Source organism: Carassius auratus, chromosome 41, assembly GCF_003368295.1.
Source record: "Carassius auratus strain Wakin chromosome 41, ASM336829v1, whole genome shotgun sequence".
NCBI lineage: Eukaryota > Metazoa > Chordata > Actinopteri > Cypriniformes > Cyprinidae > Carassius > Carassius auratus.
In genome coordinates, this window is record NC_039283.1 from 19793453 (window position 1) to 19815113 (window position 21661).

Sequence of the window (21661 nt, forward strand, 5' to 3'; positions counted from 1 at the left end):
TGATTCGAGAATCAATATCCTGCATGACAAATGTAGTTTCGCTCATCTCTAGGAAAGTGAAAATTGTACTTTTATGCACAAATGAAGGCTTCGACACAAGTCTAGAAAGCCTCACCTCTTTAATGAAGTACTTGGGTTTCCAGGTAGTGCTGCTGGCGGTTCTCTGCTTCCCTTCTCTCCTCTGTTTCTCCTCCAGCTGGTGTTTGTGTTCAGTGGCCGCATCGATATCGCCGGCCTTCAGCGCTGCCGTCACGTGCTGCCACAGCCGTCTGTTAATCATCGTCACAAGATTGAGCTTTTGTAAACTTAATTTTAAAAGTAAGTTTAAGAATGGTTCCAAAATGAACAATTTTTTTTTAACTATTTTGTGCCTAAATATGTAAAAAAAAAAAAAAAAGTACTTCAAAGGGGAAAACAAATAATGTTTTCAACAATTAAAATAAATTAGTCATGTATAATTTATATTTTGGACAATATTATAAAAAAGACCAAGGGATGAAAAAATATAAAATAATAATAAATTATTATATATTTATTTATATATATATATATATAAACTGTATATGTATGATTGCATATATATATCTGTATGTATAGATGTATATAAAAAATTACTTGTATATTAAAAAATATACTTAAAAATATATTGAAAATGTATTTTTTGCCACATTGGCAATCACTTCACAAGTCCGTTAAGTTTCTGGAGTAGAATAAAGCTGCAAAGCTTTGATGTTTAGTCCAGGGGTGTTACATCTAGCCATATTGATCAGGATAAGAAAAGCAACCTCAGATGATGAATCAGCCGTATCTTTTATTACACCAAACCTTTCGAGGATCAATAGATCCACACTTTTTCGCATGCATACCACAGCTTTCATGCACCTCTCTCCTTATGATTGCATTACTCGTGTCTGCTGAGAGCATTAGACTACTCTGATGGGGCTCTGTCCTGTCCAGCTGGATCTCTCCTTGACAATAAGTCAATAAGCAGCATTCGAGATTATTAATTGAAGCCTCTAGCTCCAGAGCGGTGCATGCGGGTCAAGAGTATTTTATAAAAGCTCTCGAGGGGCAGGATTAACTCAAATGCGCTAAAGTGCGGGATGCTCATCCACCGTGGTATTATCTAGATCACTAAGCTCTGATCTTTTGCACTTGTTATTTATTTGTATTGTCGGAGTACCTCTAGTCCCTTAAGGTTTCAATATGCTTCCATTTGAATCATAATGAAAACAGACAGTAATGGACTTGTGTTAAATGAATAAAGCAAAGTAACTCTCCAAATGTTATTTATATAAATGTATTTGGTCCATTTTGTACTTTGGTGAGTTTGAGATAATTTTGGCCTTTCTGCCACTAGACCCAAATGGCTGCAAAAAAAACAAACATTTTGCAAATAAATAAAATTTAGTCGCCAACTTAAGGTAAACAATATTTAGTTCAGTATTTTTTTTTTCACTCAAATGTTTAATGCTGCTACACGCGTTATATAGAAAGTCGACTAAGTCTACTATGAAAAGAAATATGAATATTGGATGAAACAATGAAGAAATAAAATTGTATTTAATTTCTAATAAAACAAAATGGTAAAACAATGCTTATAGCAACTTTAAAGGAAAATCCTTTAGGTTAATTCTCATCATTAATTCTCTTATAAGCATCTCAATTGTCATTATTGAAGCTAAGCTTGATGAAAACATCTGCTCACCTTGATTCATACTGGCCCTGTTTCTCCAGTGGCCGGATCTTCTTCTTAATGACTGGCAGTTTGGACGTGTCAATCACTTTGGTCTCTCCGCTGCTGTAGGTGAACTCCAGCGTCCCGTTCCACTCCCCCTGAGCCTTGCAGACGATGGTGCCGGTGGGGTTGTGTTTTACCTCAGCCGTGACTCTGTTGGAGAAAAAGAGAAAATGAGTTTAACCTGATCTCAAATAAAACAGGCTCTCAGAGACAAGTGTCTTCAATCTCACCTGTGGACCTTTCCTCCATAGAAGGGTTTGGTGTGGAATGTGACGGTGGCAGAGTATCCGCTTTTGGCACAGGAGATGGATACTTTCCCACCCAGCTCCACCCAGGGCACTGTGAGGATGGAGCGGGCGTAGGCAGATGGCAGTGTGAACACATACTCCTCATCATGCTCCAAGAGATGTAAAACACCTAGTGTAAAGCACAGGGCACAGGTCACACTCTCTTCAGCAGAACACACTCACCAGGAAGCACAGCTACAGTACAGAACGCTTTCAGCTCAACTCCAAACAAACGATTGACAGCAATTCTGATTCACACTGATCCCAAAGCTCTTGCATGATCGGTGCAGCGGAGAATTTCTAAATCTCATCCATCTCATTGTGTCCAGTCCCAACCAAGTCATACAAGAATTCTCTAAATAATGAAATCACATATTTCATTTTATCCAGGATCCAAAATTGCCGATATTACTCAATATTTTTTAATTGCTTGGGAACTCGATATTTTATAAACTGCAAAGGTTTAATGCTGCTACTTAATCTGCATTATACGATAAGTATACAACTGAAAATAAGTATGAATTATTATTTATTTTTTTGTGTTGTGGGATTATGGACAGTGAGGTTATTGTTAACAAAAAGGAAAAAGAAATATTTAGTTCATATGAAATAAAGATGAAATAAAATATTAGATAAAAAAAAAAAAAAATTGAAATCTTGTCTTGGCAACCAGCTTAAATGTCATTTGTTTAGTGGACTGTGCAACACTTTATTTTTTGATGCAAAATTCATTTATTTCATTGGTGTATCTCACACAGCGCTGCGACGGTTCTTCGTGCTGATTGGCTCAAACGAGTGTCCGTTATTGAAATCCAGAGTCACGATTGGTCAGCCTCCTGTCAGCGTTTATCCGTTTGTTAATTTGAAATGTTTAAGTTGAAGTACTAAATTGGCTAAAACTAAAACTGAATGAATAAATAAATATAAAAAAGCTAAATATAAAAATAAAATAAAATATACTAAAAAGCACATCAAATTACAAAAACTAAAACTGAATGAATCAAAAAATAAATATAAAAAAGCTAAATATAAAAATAAAATAAAATATACTAAAAAGCACATCAAATTACAAAAACTAAAACTGAATGAATCAAAAAATAAATATAAAAAAGCTAAATAGAAATAGAAAAAAAATGACATGAATGCACATGAAATACTCCGCAATAAAAACTAACAGTAAATTAAAAAAAATAAAAAGAAATTTGAATGAGTAAAAAGAAGCCACGTCGAACCATCAAAAAAAAAAAAACTTTAAAATTCACTACAAAAATTAAAAGTTATTAGTAATATTAGTTTAAATATTAGATTTTTAGTACATTACCTCTGTATGATAAACTATTCTTTTACAGTCAACACTTGATGTCTAATTTAAAATCTGTATGTAAAATTCATTAGTATGCCTTTAAGATTTCTTTTGGTATTAAATTCAAGCTTATTTCCACTATAATCCTTCTGTACATCCCAGTGTCCTGTGTCTTGATCTGTTCTGATTCATCAGTCATTAGATAATGATAATAAATCATAATAAATTTAACGATATCAGTTTCCTGGTGTACTTTGATTTTTTATATATTATAATGCAAGCTTGGAACTACAGTTGGAAGTTATTTATTAAAATGATGAATTGTGTCTAGCTGTGTAACTCGTGTAACATCTGATCAGTGCTAGCATGTTCACAGCAGCTCTCTCAGTGGGCCTGGCCTCTTTTTCTTTGGGTAGTTACATAATAGACAGCTGTCCAGTGGTAAAATCTCTGTGGGCTTTTAGCCAGGCTGACAGCAGCACATCTGTTTCCCAGAGACAAGAGAGCTGTAGGGGTGCGGGTGAAGTTCGGACCCCTCTATCTTTGGCTCTCTGCCCCAGAACGGTCAAACATGCTGCGCACCCAAGCATTGCTGCTGGAGCAGTTCCTTGTGAGAATGCTGATGCCAGAGCTTCTCTGATGATCCCAGTAGAAGACGGCTGAACTCATCTGTGCAGCCTGACATGTGAGGAAACTACATTTGATGGAGCCGACATGGCTGATTAGCAGAAGGGACATTCACTGTGTGAAGGGTGTTCAAGCACCCATAATTCACTCATGATGTCAATTTGTAGGCGAATCTGGAACGCTAATTGACTCTGGGTTCCATCAGGAATTTCGAATCGGTTTTCAGAACAGTAAATATTTTCTGAAGCACGCAAACACACACACAGAAGTATTATATAGATTTTCAATTACAGTAGATGAGGGTGAGAAAACTATAATTTTCATGTTTGGGTGAATTATCTTTTAAATGTCCTGCTGCTTCAATTAAGAGCATGTACGTTACTCGAGGGGATTAGTGTTGGAAGTAATTAATCTTGTCCTAATTTCAGAAGAGTCCTAAATGGTTAAGCACACCAAGTGCTACCTTCATCCTGCATGATCAACCACTTCAGTGCACACTTCTGAGTTTGGGAGTGTTACAAACATGCTTCAGTCTAGAAATTTCTATTTCAAATAAATGCTGTTCTTTTCAACTTTCTATTCATCAAAGAGTCCTGGAACAAATTTTCCCCCAGTTTTCACAAAAATATTAATCAGCACAACTGTTTTCAATGTTGATAATAATACAAAATATTCCAAAACCCCAACTCAGTGCATTAGAATGACAGATTTGAATAGGATCATGTGACACTGAAGACTGGAGTAATGGCTGCGGAGTGAAAATTCAGCTTTGCATCACAGGAATAAACTAGATTTTAAAATATATTCAAATAGAAAATGGTTATTTTTAAATTGTAATAATATTTCACACACACACACACACAAATACTGTACTTTTGATTAAATAAATTCAGCTTTGGTGTGTTAAAGAGACTTATTTCAAAACATTTAAAAAACAGTAGTGAATGTATACATGGTAAACAAATTTAGGGTCAAATGTTTTTAAATCTGTTTTAGTGCTATATTCTCTAAGTATTTATAATTAACATTTATCTTGTGCCATCGGACACTTTGTCACAATGCATTCTGGGATTTTATTCTCTGTGAAAAATATTCAAAACAAGGTATCCTTATTAAATTAAGGCAGAGATTCTGAAACAGCCGTGGCATCATGGGAGTGCGATGATTTTTCCTTTAAAATGCTCCCTTTGTTGGCAGCTCACCAGTTTAACAATCAGAGTGAAACATCAAGCAACTGAGTGAAGTGAAACGTCAAGGGAAGCAGAACATTTCTATTGTTATTCTGCGAGACAGATGGAGTTGTGATATAAGCACCAGTAAATATCAGATGCCCCGAGGCCGACACTCATATAACCACTTCAGCTGATCTGGAAACAGTGTGCATCAGAGAGGATGGAGGAAAAACAGCTCTGCCTGAAAGAGCAAACCCTCAGGCTTTAATCCAACAGTAATGAACAAAACTCAACGATCCCAACAGACAAATGATTGCCATAAACACAACACAACTTTATGAATAAATAAATACTTCTAAGAAACTATATCAGCAGTTTTTCCATAAGTGTTTTTAGTATGCAGCCTGACTCACGGTAAGATCTTATGGATGGACATTCTGATTGGCTGTGATATGTCACATGGCAAAGTAATTTGCTTTCGGTACAACACTGTCTCTTTTATCTTTCTATCTCATTACACTGTTTTGTTTTAAACAAATTTATGAAGTTTTAAATAAAATACAAATTCTGGTCAATATTTATAAGACCATAATTAGTTTCATGTTATGGCTGATATACTATACAAAAGTAAACTATTTTGTCTAAATAGAACTGTCTAAATAGATCATTCATTGAAATAAAATATTAAATTATTAATTATTATAATAAAAAATATTAATATAAATAATTTAACATAAATATTATTTTACTTCATCTATTTGACAAGGCCACATTTATCATTTTGTTTAGTTTAAGTTGAAGTAAACTAAAATAACTAAAACTAATTAAACTAAAATAACAAAATACATAAAAAAAGCAATCAAATTTACTAAAACTTTAACTAAAACTCAAACACAAATAAAATCAATTTCGAAATGAACAAAAACTGTAACCAATGATACTAAAATAACACTGTTCACAACATAATAATTTGCAGTGGGCAAAATATTAATAGATTATTAGACTAATTTAAGTGAGCATTAGATGACAACAAAATTAAACCTAATGTTAAAATATCAAAAGTGAGGATAAACAATTAAATATCTAATGGTACCAATAAGTGTTATTTTGGTATGGTACCAATATAATTTTCATCTTTATGTAAAACAAAATGCACTAAAACTGAATTTGGTTTAAGAGAGACTCACCTTCTCCAACCATTGACACTCCTATGGACATGCCCATGAATTTGCTTTTAGTCCAGACATGAGTGTTGACGCATATCTGCTGCTCTTTGCACTCGCAGTAGAATCCAGAGACTGGGGGGTGATGGGACACCTGCTCAGCCACAAACCGTAGCCGGTAAGACCCTAGCCCCTCACTGGAGGTGATCTGGGAAGAATGAGCAGCCGCAGGGGCTGGACTTGAGCTGGTAGTCCTGAGGGGCCGCACTTTATCTCGCTGTACGTCCCATGTGCAGTGGAAGCTCTCCCCCAGAATGGGGTTGTAAGGCTTCTTGGCCACCGCTCCTTTACGCCCCTCGTGGAAAGCGGTCAAGTAGTATTCCACAAACCGGATCATACGTTCCTCTGCCGTCACTCCCGATGTGATGGCCAAAAACACATCCGGATGGGCCATGAAATTGGCATACATCTCCAAAAGGGAGCGCTTCTCTAGGATGAACGTGGGCAGCACCACCTGACAACCAAAGATTTAGGCATACGTTATCTGACCGATCTTTTTTGTTTTGCTGATATTCGAGTTTGAGTGAGAAAAGATCTTGCTGCTTATATGAGGAAGCTTGAGCAGCAGAGAACATTATATTATATTGTATTATATTATATTATATATCACCCCAGTCCCCAGTGTTTGCGCTTCCAGAGAGATTGTCACTATTTCTGTAGTTTGAATCTTCAAACATCATAAAAATCACTTGAGTCATTCACTCAACCAATTCGTTCAGATACACTGACTTATTCACTCTTATAACAAGCAATGACTCTGCTGAGGCTTTGTTCAGAGCTAATTTGGTCGCAACTGGCAATACTGTGTCTAAAATTACTCAATAATAACTTCTTGTTTATTGAACTTCTGCATTAAAGTAAGATCACTTTCCGATAAGCATGGCTATGGTTACCTGTGGCACTCACATCCGCACAGATAAAAAAAACCAAAACAGCAATCTTAGTTATTCTAAGTTCTAAGTTAGTTATTCTATATTCAACTTCATGCAAACGTGATCTGCTGTCAGTGTTAATGCACCTTAATACTTAATAATATCCACAAAGTTTATTTTAATACTATAATAACAGAATCTGACTCCATGGATCAATGATCTGTCCGTTCCCCATAAAGGCCCACAGTACACACACACACACACACACACATCACTGAACTTCCTCATCTGAGCTATCCAAATGACCGCTCGAATCCTGCTGAACTATAAACACAAGCACAGGAGGAAATGTTCCTCTCAGAGAAACTAAACAAAGTCAAGGTAGTACGTAGAGAGAGAAGCATATATCACATCTAACACTGAAATATTCCTCAGGCTGATGAAACATAATTAGGGCAATAATATCCAGACACCTCTCGACATGCTTGAATTATTCCGTTAGATTCCTAATCAAGAGGACGAATAGGAACATCAAATCAGATAACGTTTCTGGTAACTGATTATGTAAAGTATAATTATGAAAGTGAATTTCCCCTGAGCTATGACTATGTTAATAATATTCTTCTTCACGTAGTGTGGCACATCCTCAATCTGTATCCGAGACTGGCCAATGTCCATGCAAGGCTTTAATACATGGAAGGAAGCAGGAAATTGTGGAAAAGAGGCACAAAGCTGTGCAATTGAGGTCCAGTTATTAACCGTTACATATGCCTTCACTTCAGTTATTCACAACGTCTGAGCACGGTTTAACACACATTTACTTTTAAATAAGGACAAACCATACACCTCTATTATTTTTTATATGAAGCAAATTACAACGAGTTACAGATAAACATTAACCCACCCCTAAAACAAAGCATTTTTCATTTCTGAAGGAAAAACAACAACAAAACAAAACATATCTACTTTTAGGGATGCCAGTCAAATAATTTTGATTACTTGCTTAATATATATATTTTTTCATCATTTATTATTTCCTACAAATACACAAAAATAACAAAAATGCAAAAACTATATATATATAACAGATACAGTATATGAATTCATAGATAATCATTCAAATACTTGTTTTTATGGCACACAATTTGTGGGTGCATTCCACAATGTTCCAATAATAAAAATCTAATAATAAACAATTGCAAATCATAAAAAACTGGAAAAGCATCCTTTGTTCCCTGAGATCAAGAGTGGATAAATAATCTTGAGTGGTTCCTGTTTTTTGCACCACCATTAACTTCATGATTAGTTTGGGTGGGACAGCAAGTGTGTGTGTGTGTGTGTGTGTGTGCGTGTACACATACCCGTGTGAGGTCCATGCCCAGTTTGAGTTGAGACAGCAGATGGAGGATGATGCTCCTCTGGTCATCTAAGACTCCGAGGTCTTCCTCCTCATTATCTTCTGTGTCTGTGATCTCCTCGCTGGAGTCCACCGATTCTGAGCTGGAGCTCTGCAATCACACACAAGATCACTTGTGATTTACTGTTAATTATATTTATACACCTACTTTCTCTGCACCACATCCATGGCGTGCTGTGAAAGGCCATATCAGTCCATAAGATAAACAAAATAATGGTCAATCATAAATTAAGTTCAAAATTCTGAGATATTAAGTTACAATTATGACATGAGTCTATGAATTAATTTCAACTATGACAAAGTTTTTATTGTCTTTATTATGATTTTTTAAATCTCATAATTTAGACTTAATAATAAGTCATAATGATGACTTACTGTCTATTTTTCATGTATTTATTTTAATTTAACAAGACATTATTTATGATGGCGGAAATGGACTTTATTACTATACTGTCAGTCACCACAGAAATAGTTTTCACTTGTGAAGGAACCTGATAACGTTTTAGTAAAAAAAACACTACAGTAAAAGAAACTAAAAAGAGAGAATTGTTCAATTACTCATTTAAATGTAATCTGAAGTTGTCATTATATTATAAATTGTCATCTTTTTTGTATTCATCTTAATGCATCTTTCTTCTCTCTCTTAAGATGAAAAATGCTTGTTGGATGCAAGGCAACTGTGTGTCCAGGCTAATATAGCTGGTACCCCCTCCAATCGCTCATACAGAAACATTACATTGTTCCTAATGCATAATGTAAAAAGCACCTGCCCCAAAGCATCATGGGACGTGAATAAAACTCCCCTTCCTCTAAGGGCTCTATGTAGATAATGTTGGCAGATGTGCGGAGCAGATCACATGATCCTCTGGATCACTCCTTTTTCCTTTTCAAGGCACATGCATGTGAGTAACTGAGGGACAGCAGATGGGATCTAAATGAGTTACAATATGATTAGACTGTAAAGTAAAACAGTAGGGTTTTGTGGGCAAGCCATAAGGCTTACAACTGGGCACAAACCATAGCCTTGTGCCGTTATGGCTCAATTTTATTAAATTATCTTGCAAGCCATTTATCATGTTCTCTCTTAGCGGTAAAAAGGGAATATTGTGTTCCTGTAAAAAGTACAGGAGTTCATCGAGACGGAGGGGACGTCCTCATTTCAAGCTGCACCGATCAACCTGAAAATTTCATAGAACAAGAGCAGAGCACTTCCTCTCTCCCTTTACATCACCACAGATGTGATTAAATAAACAGGCGAATGAGGTCACATGCAAGGTCATACCTCCAGCGTGACCACAAATCTATAACACATGCATCACAAATACTAAATACAATGTTCCATGCTGGCATCTTGTTCAATTAACTCTAGCTACAGTACTCAGGACTGTCCTTGTATTATTCGCAAAGGAACATGTCGAGGACACTGGAAACAATTGGTCCTTCTTTCTCTGTGGACGCTCAGTTGGCTGGTTTTGTTTTGTTGGCGTGTTTAGTAGCTGCAGCAACTAGCAAAAAGTTGATTGTGGAAGAGGCTCGCGCAAATCAATTCAGAGCTAATTAAACACACAGCGAGTTTAGAGATGCAGCGGAATGAAGAGAGTAGAATAGGGAAAAGCAAGAAAATGTACCTTGATATTTCTCCTAGAAAACAAAGGGATTGACTGGAGAGAAAATAGACACTCTGTCTTCTTAAGACATTTCTGTCAGAGAAAAACATTCCAGTAACCTCAGTCTCTTTAAAAGTTCCAGAAGAGATGCTTCAAATGCTTCAAACTGTGCTCAGATTTACCGTTTACAAGAAAAAGTCACAGATTTCTCATCAAATTCTCCCAAAACCAAAGCGTTGTGATCCATATTACTTTTACAGCTCAGTACCCTTAATGTTAAAATGGTTGCATTTGTGTTTATTTCTCCAAAGGCAATTTAACTGAGAAACATCTGAGACAAAGTGGATATATACATAAAAAATATCTTAGAACATCACTTTGTCATCTGAACTTTCAAAGAGCAACCTCTGAGCAATGGTACCCCCCCCCCCCCCCCAGTAGTTTTAATATGCCAAAATGCTAGAAAAAAAAAAAAACATTACAACAATGAATTAAGTTCCCATCTTTCCTCACTCCCAGAGTTCCAGAGGGTCATCCCTCCCTCTTGCCAACAATATAAACATGCATCAAACTTACATTCATTTCAGGGCTGTTTCAGAAATATGCTCTTGGGTGTTCATCTCATAGTTTGACTGTGGTGGTATCCACAAAACTCTCTCTTTCACGATCTCTCACTAACTCTGACACTCTTATCTCGCTGCCCAGCTGTCCCTGAGCCGAGGAAGCGCTGCTCCCTCCCACTCTGCCAGTTTGTACTCTCTCTCTCTCTCTCTCTCTCTCTCTCTCTCTCTTTTTTCTCATAATCTGGCTACTGCCTTGACTCACCACAGACCGCTAGTTTAAAATACAGACGAACTTCATGAGATTTGTTTGCTCAGGTCCAAGGAGGATGGAGTAGACATTATAGTAGAGAGAGAGAGAGAGAGAGAGAGATCATGAACGGTGAAGAGATTAAATTGAGACACTCCATATGACCTTCAATCTGTCATAGCCACTCCCACTTTAAATCACTTTTGTAGTGCCCCGCCCCCATTATAATGCAACCGATTGCAAGTACAGTAAGTCAAATGTAACTAGCTTACCATGTTGGACAAAGTCGGTGTGATTTCAGACTGACTGAAGACACATCATTAAAATCAAAGTATGTGGAAGTTGAATTAGCGTGTCCAGTCATTCCCAGTTCTTCATGCAGTAATCAAACATCCTCTTTAGTTACCGCTCCAACACTAGTTAACACACCGACACCAAGTCCCCATTAAATAAAAACAAACTCTCTGTAAGTCAAATCTTGACTGACATCTTCAACTTTCATTTACTTAAATGTAAAAAGCCATTAAAACAAATCTAGAATCTCCTCTGCTACATACTGCAGACGTAGTAAGAGTAGTATGGAAGTATGCTATTCAGAGCACAGCCTAAGTGTGTGAAAAACAACATAAGAGAGAAAAAAGCGTAGAGAAAATGAGAAAATCCCCTAGTCTGAGGATTAATTGTGTACTAGACTTCACATTAGTCATTGGTATGATCTCAGATTATACTCTGCTCTGTCTTGAGTTCACAAACACAACTTCAAATATAGCTTTAACTCCAGGCTCCTTCAGCTTAGGATACAGAGATGCTTTCTTTTGTACACAATGCAGTTAGCTCTATTATATTCTAGATGAAATACAAAGGCATTTTGAGATACCTTTGAAAATGGTTAGATTGCAAATGATAAAAAAAGCATACTTTTGTCAGGTGAAGGGGAAACCATGTTATAGCTCCTGGGAAAACAGTATGGGCCGGTGGGAAAGCATTGTTTAAACCAGTAACACCATGAATTAATAATAAGCGGCAGCACGTTGTCTTCAGGGACGCTGTTAACTGAAGTGACCATGCACTGAGAACAAGATGAAAACATGTTTCTGAGAAAAAGAGTGTTTAAAGAAACTTACCATGCAGCTTACTTTAGGTTCAAAAGAATACTTTATAAAAGTATTGTAAATTAATAAACAAATGTACCGTAAAGCTAAAATGTAGTTTGTAGTTAAGGTTTAAAAAAAAAAGTACTACCATTACTACTATTTTATCAATTATTAATTATAATAATATATAATAATAAACAATGAATATATTATATTTTAAAAGGTAAAAGCTTGTAGCTTGTAGTTTACTTTATGAAATTATAACATTTATTACAATATTTTACATTACATTGAAAAATTATAGAAGTAGCATTTAAAAAACATTTTACTTTTTCCATTTTATTAATTATTATTATTATTATTATATTTTAATAATTTAATATTTTTTATTGAAAATAATTATTACATTTTAAAGTATTATTATAATAGTATTTTACATTCAACTGACTAAATATTATTAGTAGTTATATCTTAAACTACAGACTACATTTTACTTTTAATCTTATATTTTTTCATGTTACATTGATGTCGTATAATAATAATAATAATATCATATAATATAATGTTATAATAATAATAAAATGTTGCTTATTTCTTGCAATAGTAAAAGTAGATTAAATAATTTCAGTAGTACATTTGTGGCAAATTAAAAAGAAAACAAATGAAGAAAATTTACTCAAGCAAACTATTCAAAGCGCATTTTGATACTTTTCCAAAGAAACTGATGTCCAGTGAAAGAAATGTGTCTAGTGAACTGACCACTGTTTAATCTTTTCCATTTCCAAGCACACAAAATCCAACCCTCTTTGTTGTTCTTCTGAGAGTGTTACCTTTCAACCCCAACAGAGGCGAGGACAAATGTTTGCCTTCTAGCCACACACAGACAAACATCTCACCCGAGAGGCACAAACCAACCCTCCACACACCAATTTGAATCTCAACGAGGATCTGCATCGCTGCCTCTCCTGTCAAACATCTGGGATATGTATGCTTGATGGGCCATGTCTCATAGCTCAGGTTTGTTTTTCTGCTCCCTGCAGTTTTGCTGCCGTTATTTTCCTCTGACAGCGAAGAAGAGTGAGCTGTCAGACCAAGCTGGTTCATAGACAACACTGAAATCTCTCTCTCACCTTGAGAGTGCTGACAGCCTCATTTCAATCCCAGTTGTCCAGAAATCCAATAAAAACATTGTCTAAAAGAAAAAAGGACCATTAAATGCTTTGTGTACATTACACAAACCTATTTCACTTCCTTCGCAGACAGCTTTATTCAGTCATGACCGCTAGTCGTGACTGCTTTTCTCTGTGGTTCACTTGCAATCTTCAATCACTGCAATCTCTTCTGCTCTCTGCTTTCCTCTACTGGTGATTACGATGAAGTACAGCCATTCTAATAACAAAAACAATAGGCAATCTGCCACAAGAGATCTTATCATGTTTCATTTACATCAGAGCTAACAATCTGCAGGCATTAAAACACACGCAAAGGTACACATTTGTCAATTAAAAGATTCAATATCTCATTCAGACAAATGCTTTGGCGTTTGGCCAGTGGTGATAAAGGAGAAGCCCTTTCACTCCAGTCCCCAAAGCAGCCGAGATTAATAACCTCTCGAGCAGCAGTGTTGTTTTACAGCATGTCTTACTGTTTCTGCATTCAGACAAGAAGAATCACAGGGGCGGCTGCTGAATAAACTGCTTGGCTAATCTTTTGTTTTGTTCCCCTATCCTTGAGCAATCCGTGTGAATTTTAAACTTGGGGTGAATAGCTATGCCATCGACCCATGGCCCAAAATTAATTACAATATCCCAAACTCATGCAGTTCTAAAATCTAACTTTAACTAGGTATGCCAATTATTTGTTCAAGGTAAATGTGTTATAAATGTTACACAGCAGTTATTTCCGGACAACTAATCTTATCATATAATAGAACTGGACTGTTTGAATTAAAAATAAAATACCTTAATGTGTTTTATATAAAATGACACTTGTCTGTTATATTAAAACGATAATTCACCCAAAAGTGACTATTTACAACATTTTAAACATTTACTCAAGCTCAACCTTTTCATCTGTGAAACCCAAAAGCAAGACATTCTGAAAGTTGTATCGGTCACTCATTTAAATTGCAATGAATTACACTTTTGCAACATGCCATCATCATCTTCTTAATATTCAACAGTGCCAACTTTGTGACTCTAACCATTAAACCTTTAAATTACTATGTTAAATTAATTAGATACATTATCCCGGGTATATCAGAGGAAAAAAAAATCATAGCACAGATTCTGTCTGTTGCATTCTGGGAGCTCAAATGTCTGTGTGATGCACATTAACCAATGAGGTTTGATCTGGCCTGTGACACATACATGTGATGTTCATCCTGCAATCCTAAATTAAATCTGTTCATCATATAAAGTGATTGTTTCTCTTCACATTATACTGTTTTACTCACCCCAGAGCATTCCAGACAGAATCAAATTTTTGCATTTTTGTAAGAAAAATATCCATAAACAAAATGTAATAATCACTTTAATGTAGCTTGCACCAACAGTTGAACACGGAATCAGCTCCAGGCTGAAGATGAGGTCAGGGCTGCGCATGCACTGCTGAGTCTCGTGAAAACCAACGTTTGTTAACAGGAGCAAAGGAAGCAAAGTTTCCTTACTTTAGCAAAGGAAAACCAGTCTCCTCTTGGCTTATATCGACATCCTCTGACATTCTTCTTTACAAATCCTCGTTTTGTACTTCTAATTAGTGACTGTTGTTTTGTTTTGATCTCTCTGCTGCATTTCCGTGTGCATCACTTCTGAGCGGTGCATGCACAAAGCCGAACTCATATGTCATCCGCCCAGAACTGCTACCATTTACAACAGTGAACGCAAGCTAGATTAAAGTGATTATTACGTTTAGAATATGGATATGTTTCTTAGAAAATTGCATCAATTCGCCACAGGGGGTCTTTGTTCTCCTCCCAGAGTTGTGTGAGACATTTTTTATATTATATTTATGGATGGGCGCTTTTTATTTAACTTCTTTTAGATTGATGCATGCAACACCTGCTAAGTGGCATTAAACAGCTAAGATCAAAAACAGTTTTTAATATAACTCCGACTGGATTCGTCTGAAAGAAGAAATTCATAAACACCTATGACGCTATTCCTTTAATTCCCACAGCGGTTCAAGTGGCTTTTTGCATCTTGCAATCACATTAGACAGCACAGAGACTTTGGATAATTACCTTCCTCCAGGGCTACAATACCCGGAGTGTGATAAAATATCACCGGAGCACTCCAGTGTTGTTGCGGCCACAGTGTGCTGTGCCACAGCATCCATTCAACAAAGCACTCTACATATCCCCAAAAAAGAGATGCCTGCAGCCAGTTCTCATGTGGAGTATGATGGGATTGATTGTAGGAGCTCATATAAACTCATTACAGGCCTCAGTTACATCAGCATATTTCACTGTCTCCACTGGAACCGTTTCATGCCCAGATAATCCATGAACCAAGCAGTCGATGCCGATGTTGCATGTACAAAACTGGAATTGGCGCTGGAAGCACCTTAAAATAACATAAGAGCACATGTACTGTGCATTAGTTTTATTTAGGCACCGTGCCATCATCTTCTTCTTAATATTCAACAGTGCGTCATTTAAAGGTTTAATGGTATGAGTCATAGCTATATTGTCCCGGGTATATCAAATGTAGCACAGATTCTGTCTGTTGCATTCTGGGAGCAAGTTCATCCTCACAGGGAGCCGATTTAATGACAAGCACACACAAATCAACCGCAAAATGAATTAGCTCCGTTCAGGCACACACGCGCACACACAAATTAACTTGTATTTATACATACGCCACCGCATGCGCGCAAACAAACACTTCTACAAGCTTGCGCAGAAGAAAAAGCAGCCCCGGCCTTTCTCCAGAGAAACGCAGGTGGATAAAAGGTTTCCAAAAGCTGACTCATTCAGGGCTCCGGAGGGATTGTGGGTATCCTCAGTCACACGCCACAGACCTAGAACATGTCCAATTAGTGCTCTTCTTCCACTCCTTTGCTATAGAAGCTCGGCAAGCGCATACACACGATAGTGCAGACGTGTATTTGAAACTTTGCAAAGAACTCTACAGGAGACTTTAAATGAGTCCGAGACCATTCCGATTTATTTAGGCTATCATCAGAAAAGCTGAACAGATCCCAGTGACAGATTTTACCCCTGAAAGATCATCTCACTTCGGAAAGCCAGCTTCAGAAAGATAATGATGGGTGTGATGATGACTATATTGCAGGGGTGTTTTCTTTGAGGAGGCGAGGGAGGAAGTGCCATGCACCTCAGAAATATGAATGAGAAAACTACTGCAGAACCAAAAACCAAATAAAAAGGAAACCGAATGCAAAATAGTGTCTAAAGTACACATTTTTGTAAAGTAATGCTGTCCAACAATGACAACAGCAGACACATTTTCATAAAATAAAATCAAATTAAATTAAAATAAAGGTATCTAGAAAAGTATTTAGTGTATAAAATGTAAAAGATGTTCAGAAAAACATCATATTTCTGTTTCTGAGTGTGTTGTGACAAAATAAAATGAAATACAAAATCAAATACAAGGCCAAATAGTATCTAAACTGCACATTTACTGTAATGCTGTCCAGCAGTGACAGCAACGGATATAATTTCAGACGGAGTCTAAACTCCTGACTACAGTGGCCATTGCTATACAGAATGTAAAAGATGCTAGGAAACACATAATATATCTGTATTTTTGAGTACCTCTGTGTCTTTGAGCCGTTCTTTGTTCCTGTGAAGTGGAGAGAGGTGCTGATGTACAGTTGAGGTGTTATGTGTCAATTCTCCGTTCTTCTCATGGTCTTCTGAGGCAGTCTTGGACCTTGACCAATTGCAGATGTTATCTGCACACAGGACGATATCACTAATCATACACTGCAGGGCTCTATCATCAATACCCATCAAAATCCACCATTAACAAAATCTGTGGACCTTGAACTTTAAATCATGTGTGCAATGCTACAAATCAGGCAATAATATTATACATGATATAATAAGAAGACACAATTTTGGCAAACTGCACTGACACACATCACACATTTGAGAAGTGACAGACAGTGCCATATTCTCGCCTGTATGTGATCCCTGCATGTGGCTTTGGGTGATGTGTTGGGCCGCCTGGCACACGTTGTGCTGAAGGATACTCAGGCATTCTCCCAGACAGCTGAGTGTGGCTGCAGACGTGGCTTTGAGGAGGAGCAGGTCCTGGTCGAGGGAGGACAGCGGCCCGCGGCTCGGCAGCGACTCGATAGAATTCACCAGGTTCTTCTGCTGGCCCTCTGCCTGGGACATGACCTAAAAAACAGGTCAACACACAGACTTCACATCGATTCCACTTGGACTATTAAATGATCTTAAATCAATCTGAACTTACTTCTATAGATCACATATACACACATACACTTTTAAGTAACAATTTTCATGCAGTATGCTTAAAATGACAACAAAGTTGACTTTGATTAAATCACAAACAAATAAATGAATACATATTGAGGTACAGAAGAAATGAGAAGTGTAATACTGTAATCAAATCCAGGGGGTTTTATTCCAGGTGTCAGATTTAGAACAGAATGAAACACCTGTAATCCTCCCGGAGTGAAAGTAATCTCCTGGATTAGCTCCATTCTGTCACAAGAGCTCAAAACAAACCACATGCTGCTAACTGCATATCCCTCAGACTGAGACTATATGACATATGCGGGTGTGTGTGGCTGAGTTTACCCTTATTTGCTGTTTATGAACACTCTCGTGTGCATGAAAACATGGGATGTTTTGTGACAGAGCACAGGATCGTGAAACGAGTCTCGAGGGAAAGTTTGTAGCGTGTGCCACCTCCGTTTGATTCTGTCATGAAGGTAATGACTATGGGCTCTTGTGGTGGTGTGGATATTGAGCAGCTCTAGCGAAATGCAGACAGATATCTGAAGAGGAGGAGAAACTTGCAGGATGTGACTCATCACTGTAGGTCGCTCTGTACACAGATCTCTCTCTCTCTCTCTCTCTTCTTCCACCATTCCAGCGGTTCAGTGATTGCAACACTATTACAGCACAGCTGCAGTTTTAATGGAGGAAACTTACACTCTTAAAAGGAACATTAGAATGTCCTCAAGATATCTGCCTCATTGAAACAGATAAGGTTTTATCTAAATATTAAAAATAAACAATCGGAAACAAATAAGATATATAAAAGATGCACATACACTGTGAAAATACTTTTTTTTTTTTTTGCAAAACCTGTATGTTGTTACGTTTAAAGGAAAAATTTCCTGTCTGTCTGCTACAACATGGCAAACTTTGAGCGCAGAAGAGATTTTGCAGTTTCACTCATAACCTAGCTCTCATGAAAAATTGATGCATCTCTTTAAACTCTCTCCTTGATTCCATTTCTTTTTTCTTTTTTTTTTTTGGTAAGTATTAAAGGGAAGAGAGAGGCATCACAGCTGTTACCTGCTCTCAGGAAAGAACTGTTGCATAATGCTTAGTGAAAATAATAAAATAGTATTAAAGGGATAGTTCACCCAAAAATGCATTTACATCATGTCGTTATAAGCCTGTATGAATTTCTTTCTGATTTGGAACAGCAAATGGCCTTATTCATAATTCCTTTAAGAATATATAATAATCCATTATTGAAGAGTAAGTAAGAGTATAGATGTCTATATTGTTGAAGTATTGACATAAAGCACAGATAATTCTAGCACACCTCTCAGGGTGTGTTACTCATGAAGTGATATTGTAGAACGAACAGAAAATCAATTCCTTTTACTCCATCTCTTTTTACCTCTCCCTCTCTGGTCCCCCCTTCTCAAAATCTGTCTTTCTGGTCATGTCTTTTTCATTTTTCGCCGTCAAAATGTTCATATAAGAAAGGTTACAGCTCTCTCAGTCACTCTCCATCACTGTCACTTTCACACACACACACACACACACACACACACACACACACACACACACACACACACACACGCACACACACACACACACACACACACACACACACACACACATCATTTATTTTTCCCTCTCATACATGCTCTTAAAAGACATGCAAAACTTTGGCTACAAAATAAATATATTTCGAATACACTAAGTTTGGGGTCTGTAAGTCTCCAATGTTCGAACATCCAGAAAAAGTGTACACATATTTGTTTTCTATTATATTATATAATACGCCAATTTGGTGCTCAAGTAACATTTCTTTTTATTACAAATGTTGAAAACATTGTGTTGCTTAATATTTTTGTGGAAACAGGAACCCTTTTTTTGTGTTCTTTGATAAATAGAATGCAGAACAACATTTATTTTAAACAGAAATATTTATAATATTATAAAATGTCTTTACTGTAACCTTTGATCAATTTATGCATCCATGCTAAATAAAAGTATTAATTTCTTTAAAACAAACAGATTTTTTTTACTGACCTCTATACTTTTGAATGGTTATGTACATCTTCGCTAAAAAGAGAGTCAAAAAAGCTGTTATAGATAGATAGATTCAATAGATCCAAACCCTGTTATGCATTACTTCACAAATCTATGGAATATTTCAATCTGAATGGTCGATCACAGCATTCAGCAGTCAAATATTTGCAGAATACCATCAGATTTATAGTAGACCAAGTCCTGTCCACCTTCAAACAGACACATCAACACATCCCTATGATCATCTCTAATACTCACTAATGATTTCTGTGTGAATGCAATTTCCACTCACACTTGTTGAGGGGAAACAGTGTGACTAATTGCACATCAAGCCCTGGATAAAAATAAACGCAGCAGAATAATTAAAATGCCAACCATTTCATGCAACTATAACGGCAGTCACTTCAATTCAGGGAGCCTTTTTTACTAGCCTTAGCCAAATTTTTTATTTTGAAAGAAAATTAGTACTTTTATTCAGCAAGGATGCATTAAATGAATCGAAAGTGACAGTAAAGACGTTTGCATTATTACAAAAGTTTTCCATTTTAAAAAGTTTTAAACTTACTGAACAATATTAAGCAGCAAAACGTTTTTATAAAACGAAAAACAAAACGAAATTAATAAGAAATATAGTTTTGAATAAATAAATGCAGCCTTGGTAAAACCGACCCCAACATCTAGAAGCGTAATAACTATAAGGTATATTTGTAGGTGGATTTCCACAAAGAGTATCAACTCTGCCAGTGTCCTGACAAAGCCACATTGGTTAAGCCAATGGTGAGGAATGAGGGTAGGACTATCTACGTGGTCAAGCAATGGCAAAAAGGTTGGTGTTCAGAAAAAAATAAAAAAATAATAAATTAATAAATAAATAAATAAATATTGTAATAAGACGCAAGCAGTTCTGTTTATTAACTGCTAGAGCATCAAAAGTTAAAAAAAAAATTTTTTTCATGATCATTTTTGGGTTTAGTGACACTAGCAGTGCTGAAAAGAAAAGTTTGAACATCAGAGACTGTGTTTACATTATGAAGTGCTGTTAGAGGGGGAAAAAAACGTGTAGCCAAACCTAAATATGTACTGCAAAATATACAGAATTCCACTTGCTGAAAAAGGTATTAGAGATGAATGCAAATGGTGTCAATATAAAAAAAAAAAGAAAAAAAAAAAAGAGAGAGTCTCGGCTATCTCCAGTCGGCAAAGGAGAAGAGGTCTTTCTATGTCTGGTTGTCTTTTCAAAAGCACAGGCGCTAGTCACATCTTTGACTGACAGCCCGGAGATGACCTGCTTTGAGCTCCATATCAGCAGGTGTAAATGGTCCTGGGTGAGTTTAAATAGGTGTATGGGAGTGGGCTGGCTCCACGACCAGGGAAGATGATTTAGTGAGGCTTGACTGAAGACATTAGATGAATGAGAGGAGGAATGATCCATCACAAAATACACAAAATACAGTATTTACTTACCCCTAAAAAAGTCAAACAGGTTTAGAATGACATGAGGGTGAGTAAATAATGGCAGAGATTAAAATTTTAGAAGACTGTTCTTTACACCCAGTAAAATATTCTGCTTAACACACTTGCAAGATATTCAGAGAGATTGCTAATAATAATTTCCACCTCAGTGCTTAGATGCACACACATTTTGAAAGCACAGTTTATGAATCTCAGCTGGTTCCAATGACTTGCTGCATGTTTCCTTTGGACTGTCGGGGAAAGTGACAGTGTCATCTAATTTGAGGACAAAATAGAGCCAGAAAAAGCAGCTGGTTGTCAGGAAAATGTCACACCAGGATCAAACAAACAGACGGTTTAAAACAAAGGAATAAACAAGATTCGTAGATATTAATTAAACAAGACATAAGTGGGAACTTCTTTAGTTAAAAGTTTTATTTGTCTGTTTGATCCTCCTCTCCAAAAACCTTCAGTCTAGTCACACAGAATAGAAATGTGAGATGTTGTGCATTTTCATAACACAAGCAGTACTAGGTGAGTTATGTGTGAATGTTTAGTAGA

General features: G+C 36.5%; 1 protein-coding gene across 1 annotated transcript in view; it reads right to left on the reverse strand.

The window, feature by feature from the left end:
* Positions 1-21661, reverse strand: part of LOC113059206 (oxysterol-binding protein-related protein 10-like) — a 36119-nt gene that overhangs the window by 1638 nt on the left and 12820 nt on the right. Inside the window, exons 5-11 of the mRNA XM_026227539.1 lie at positions 17299-17521; positions 16931-17070; positions 8587-8733; positions 6318-6807; positions 1972-2158; positions 1709-1891; positions 116-269 (exon numbers count right to left, since the gene is read on the reverse strand). Coding sequence (XP_026083324.1) covers positions 116-269; positions 1709-1891; positions 1972-2158; positions 6318-6807; positions 8587-8733; positions 16931-17070; positions 17299-17521 — 1524 coding nt within the window. The remainder of the gene's footprint in view (positions 1-115; positions 270-1708; positions 1892-1971; positions 2159-6317; positions 6808-8586; positions 8734-16930; positions 17071-17298; positions 17522-21661) is intronic.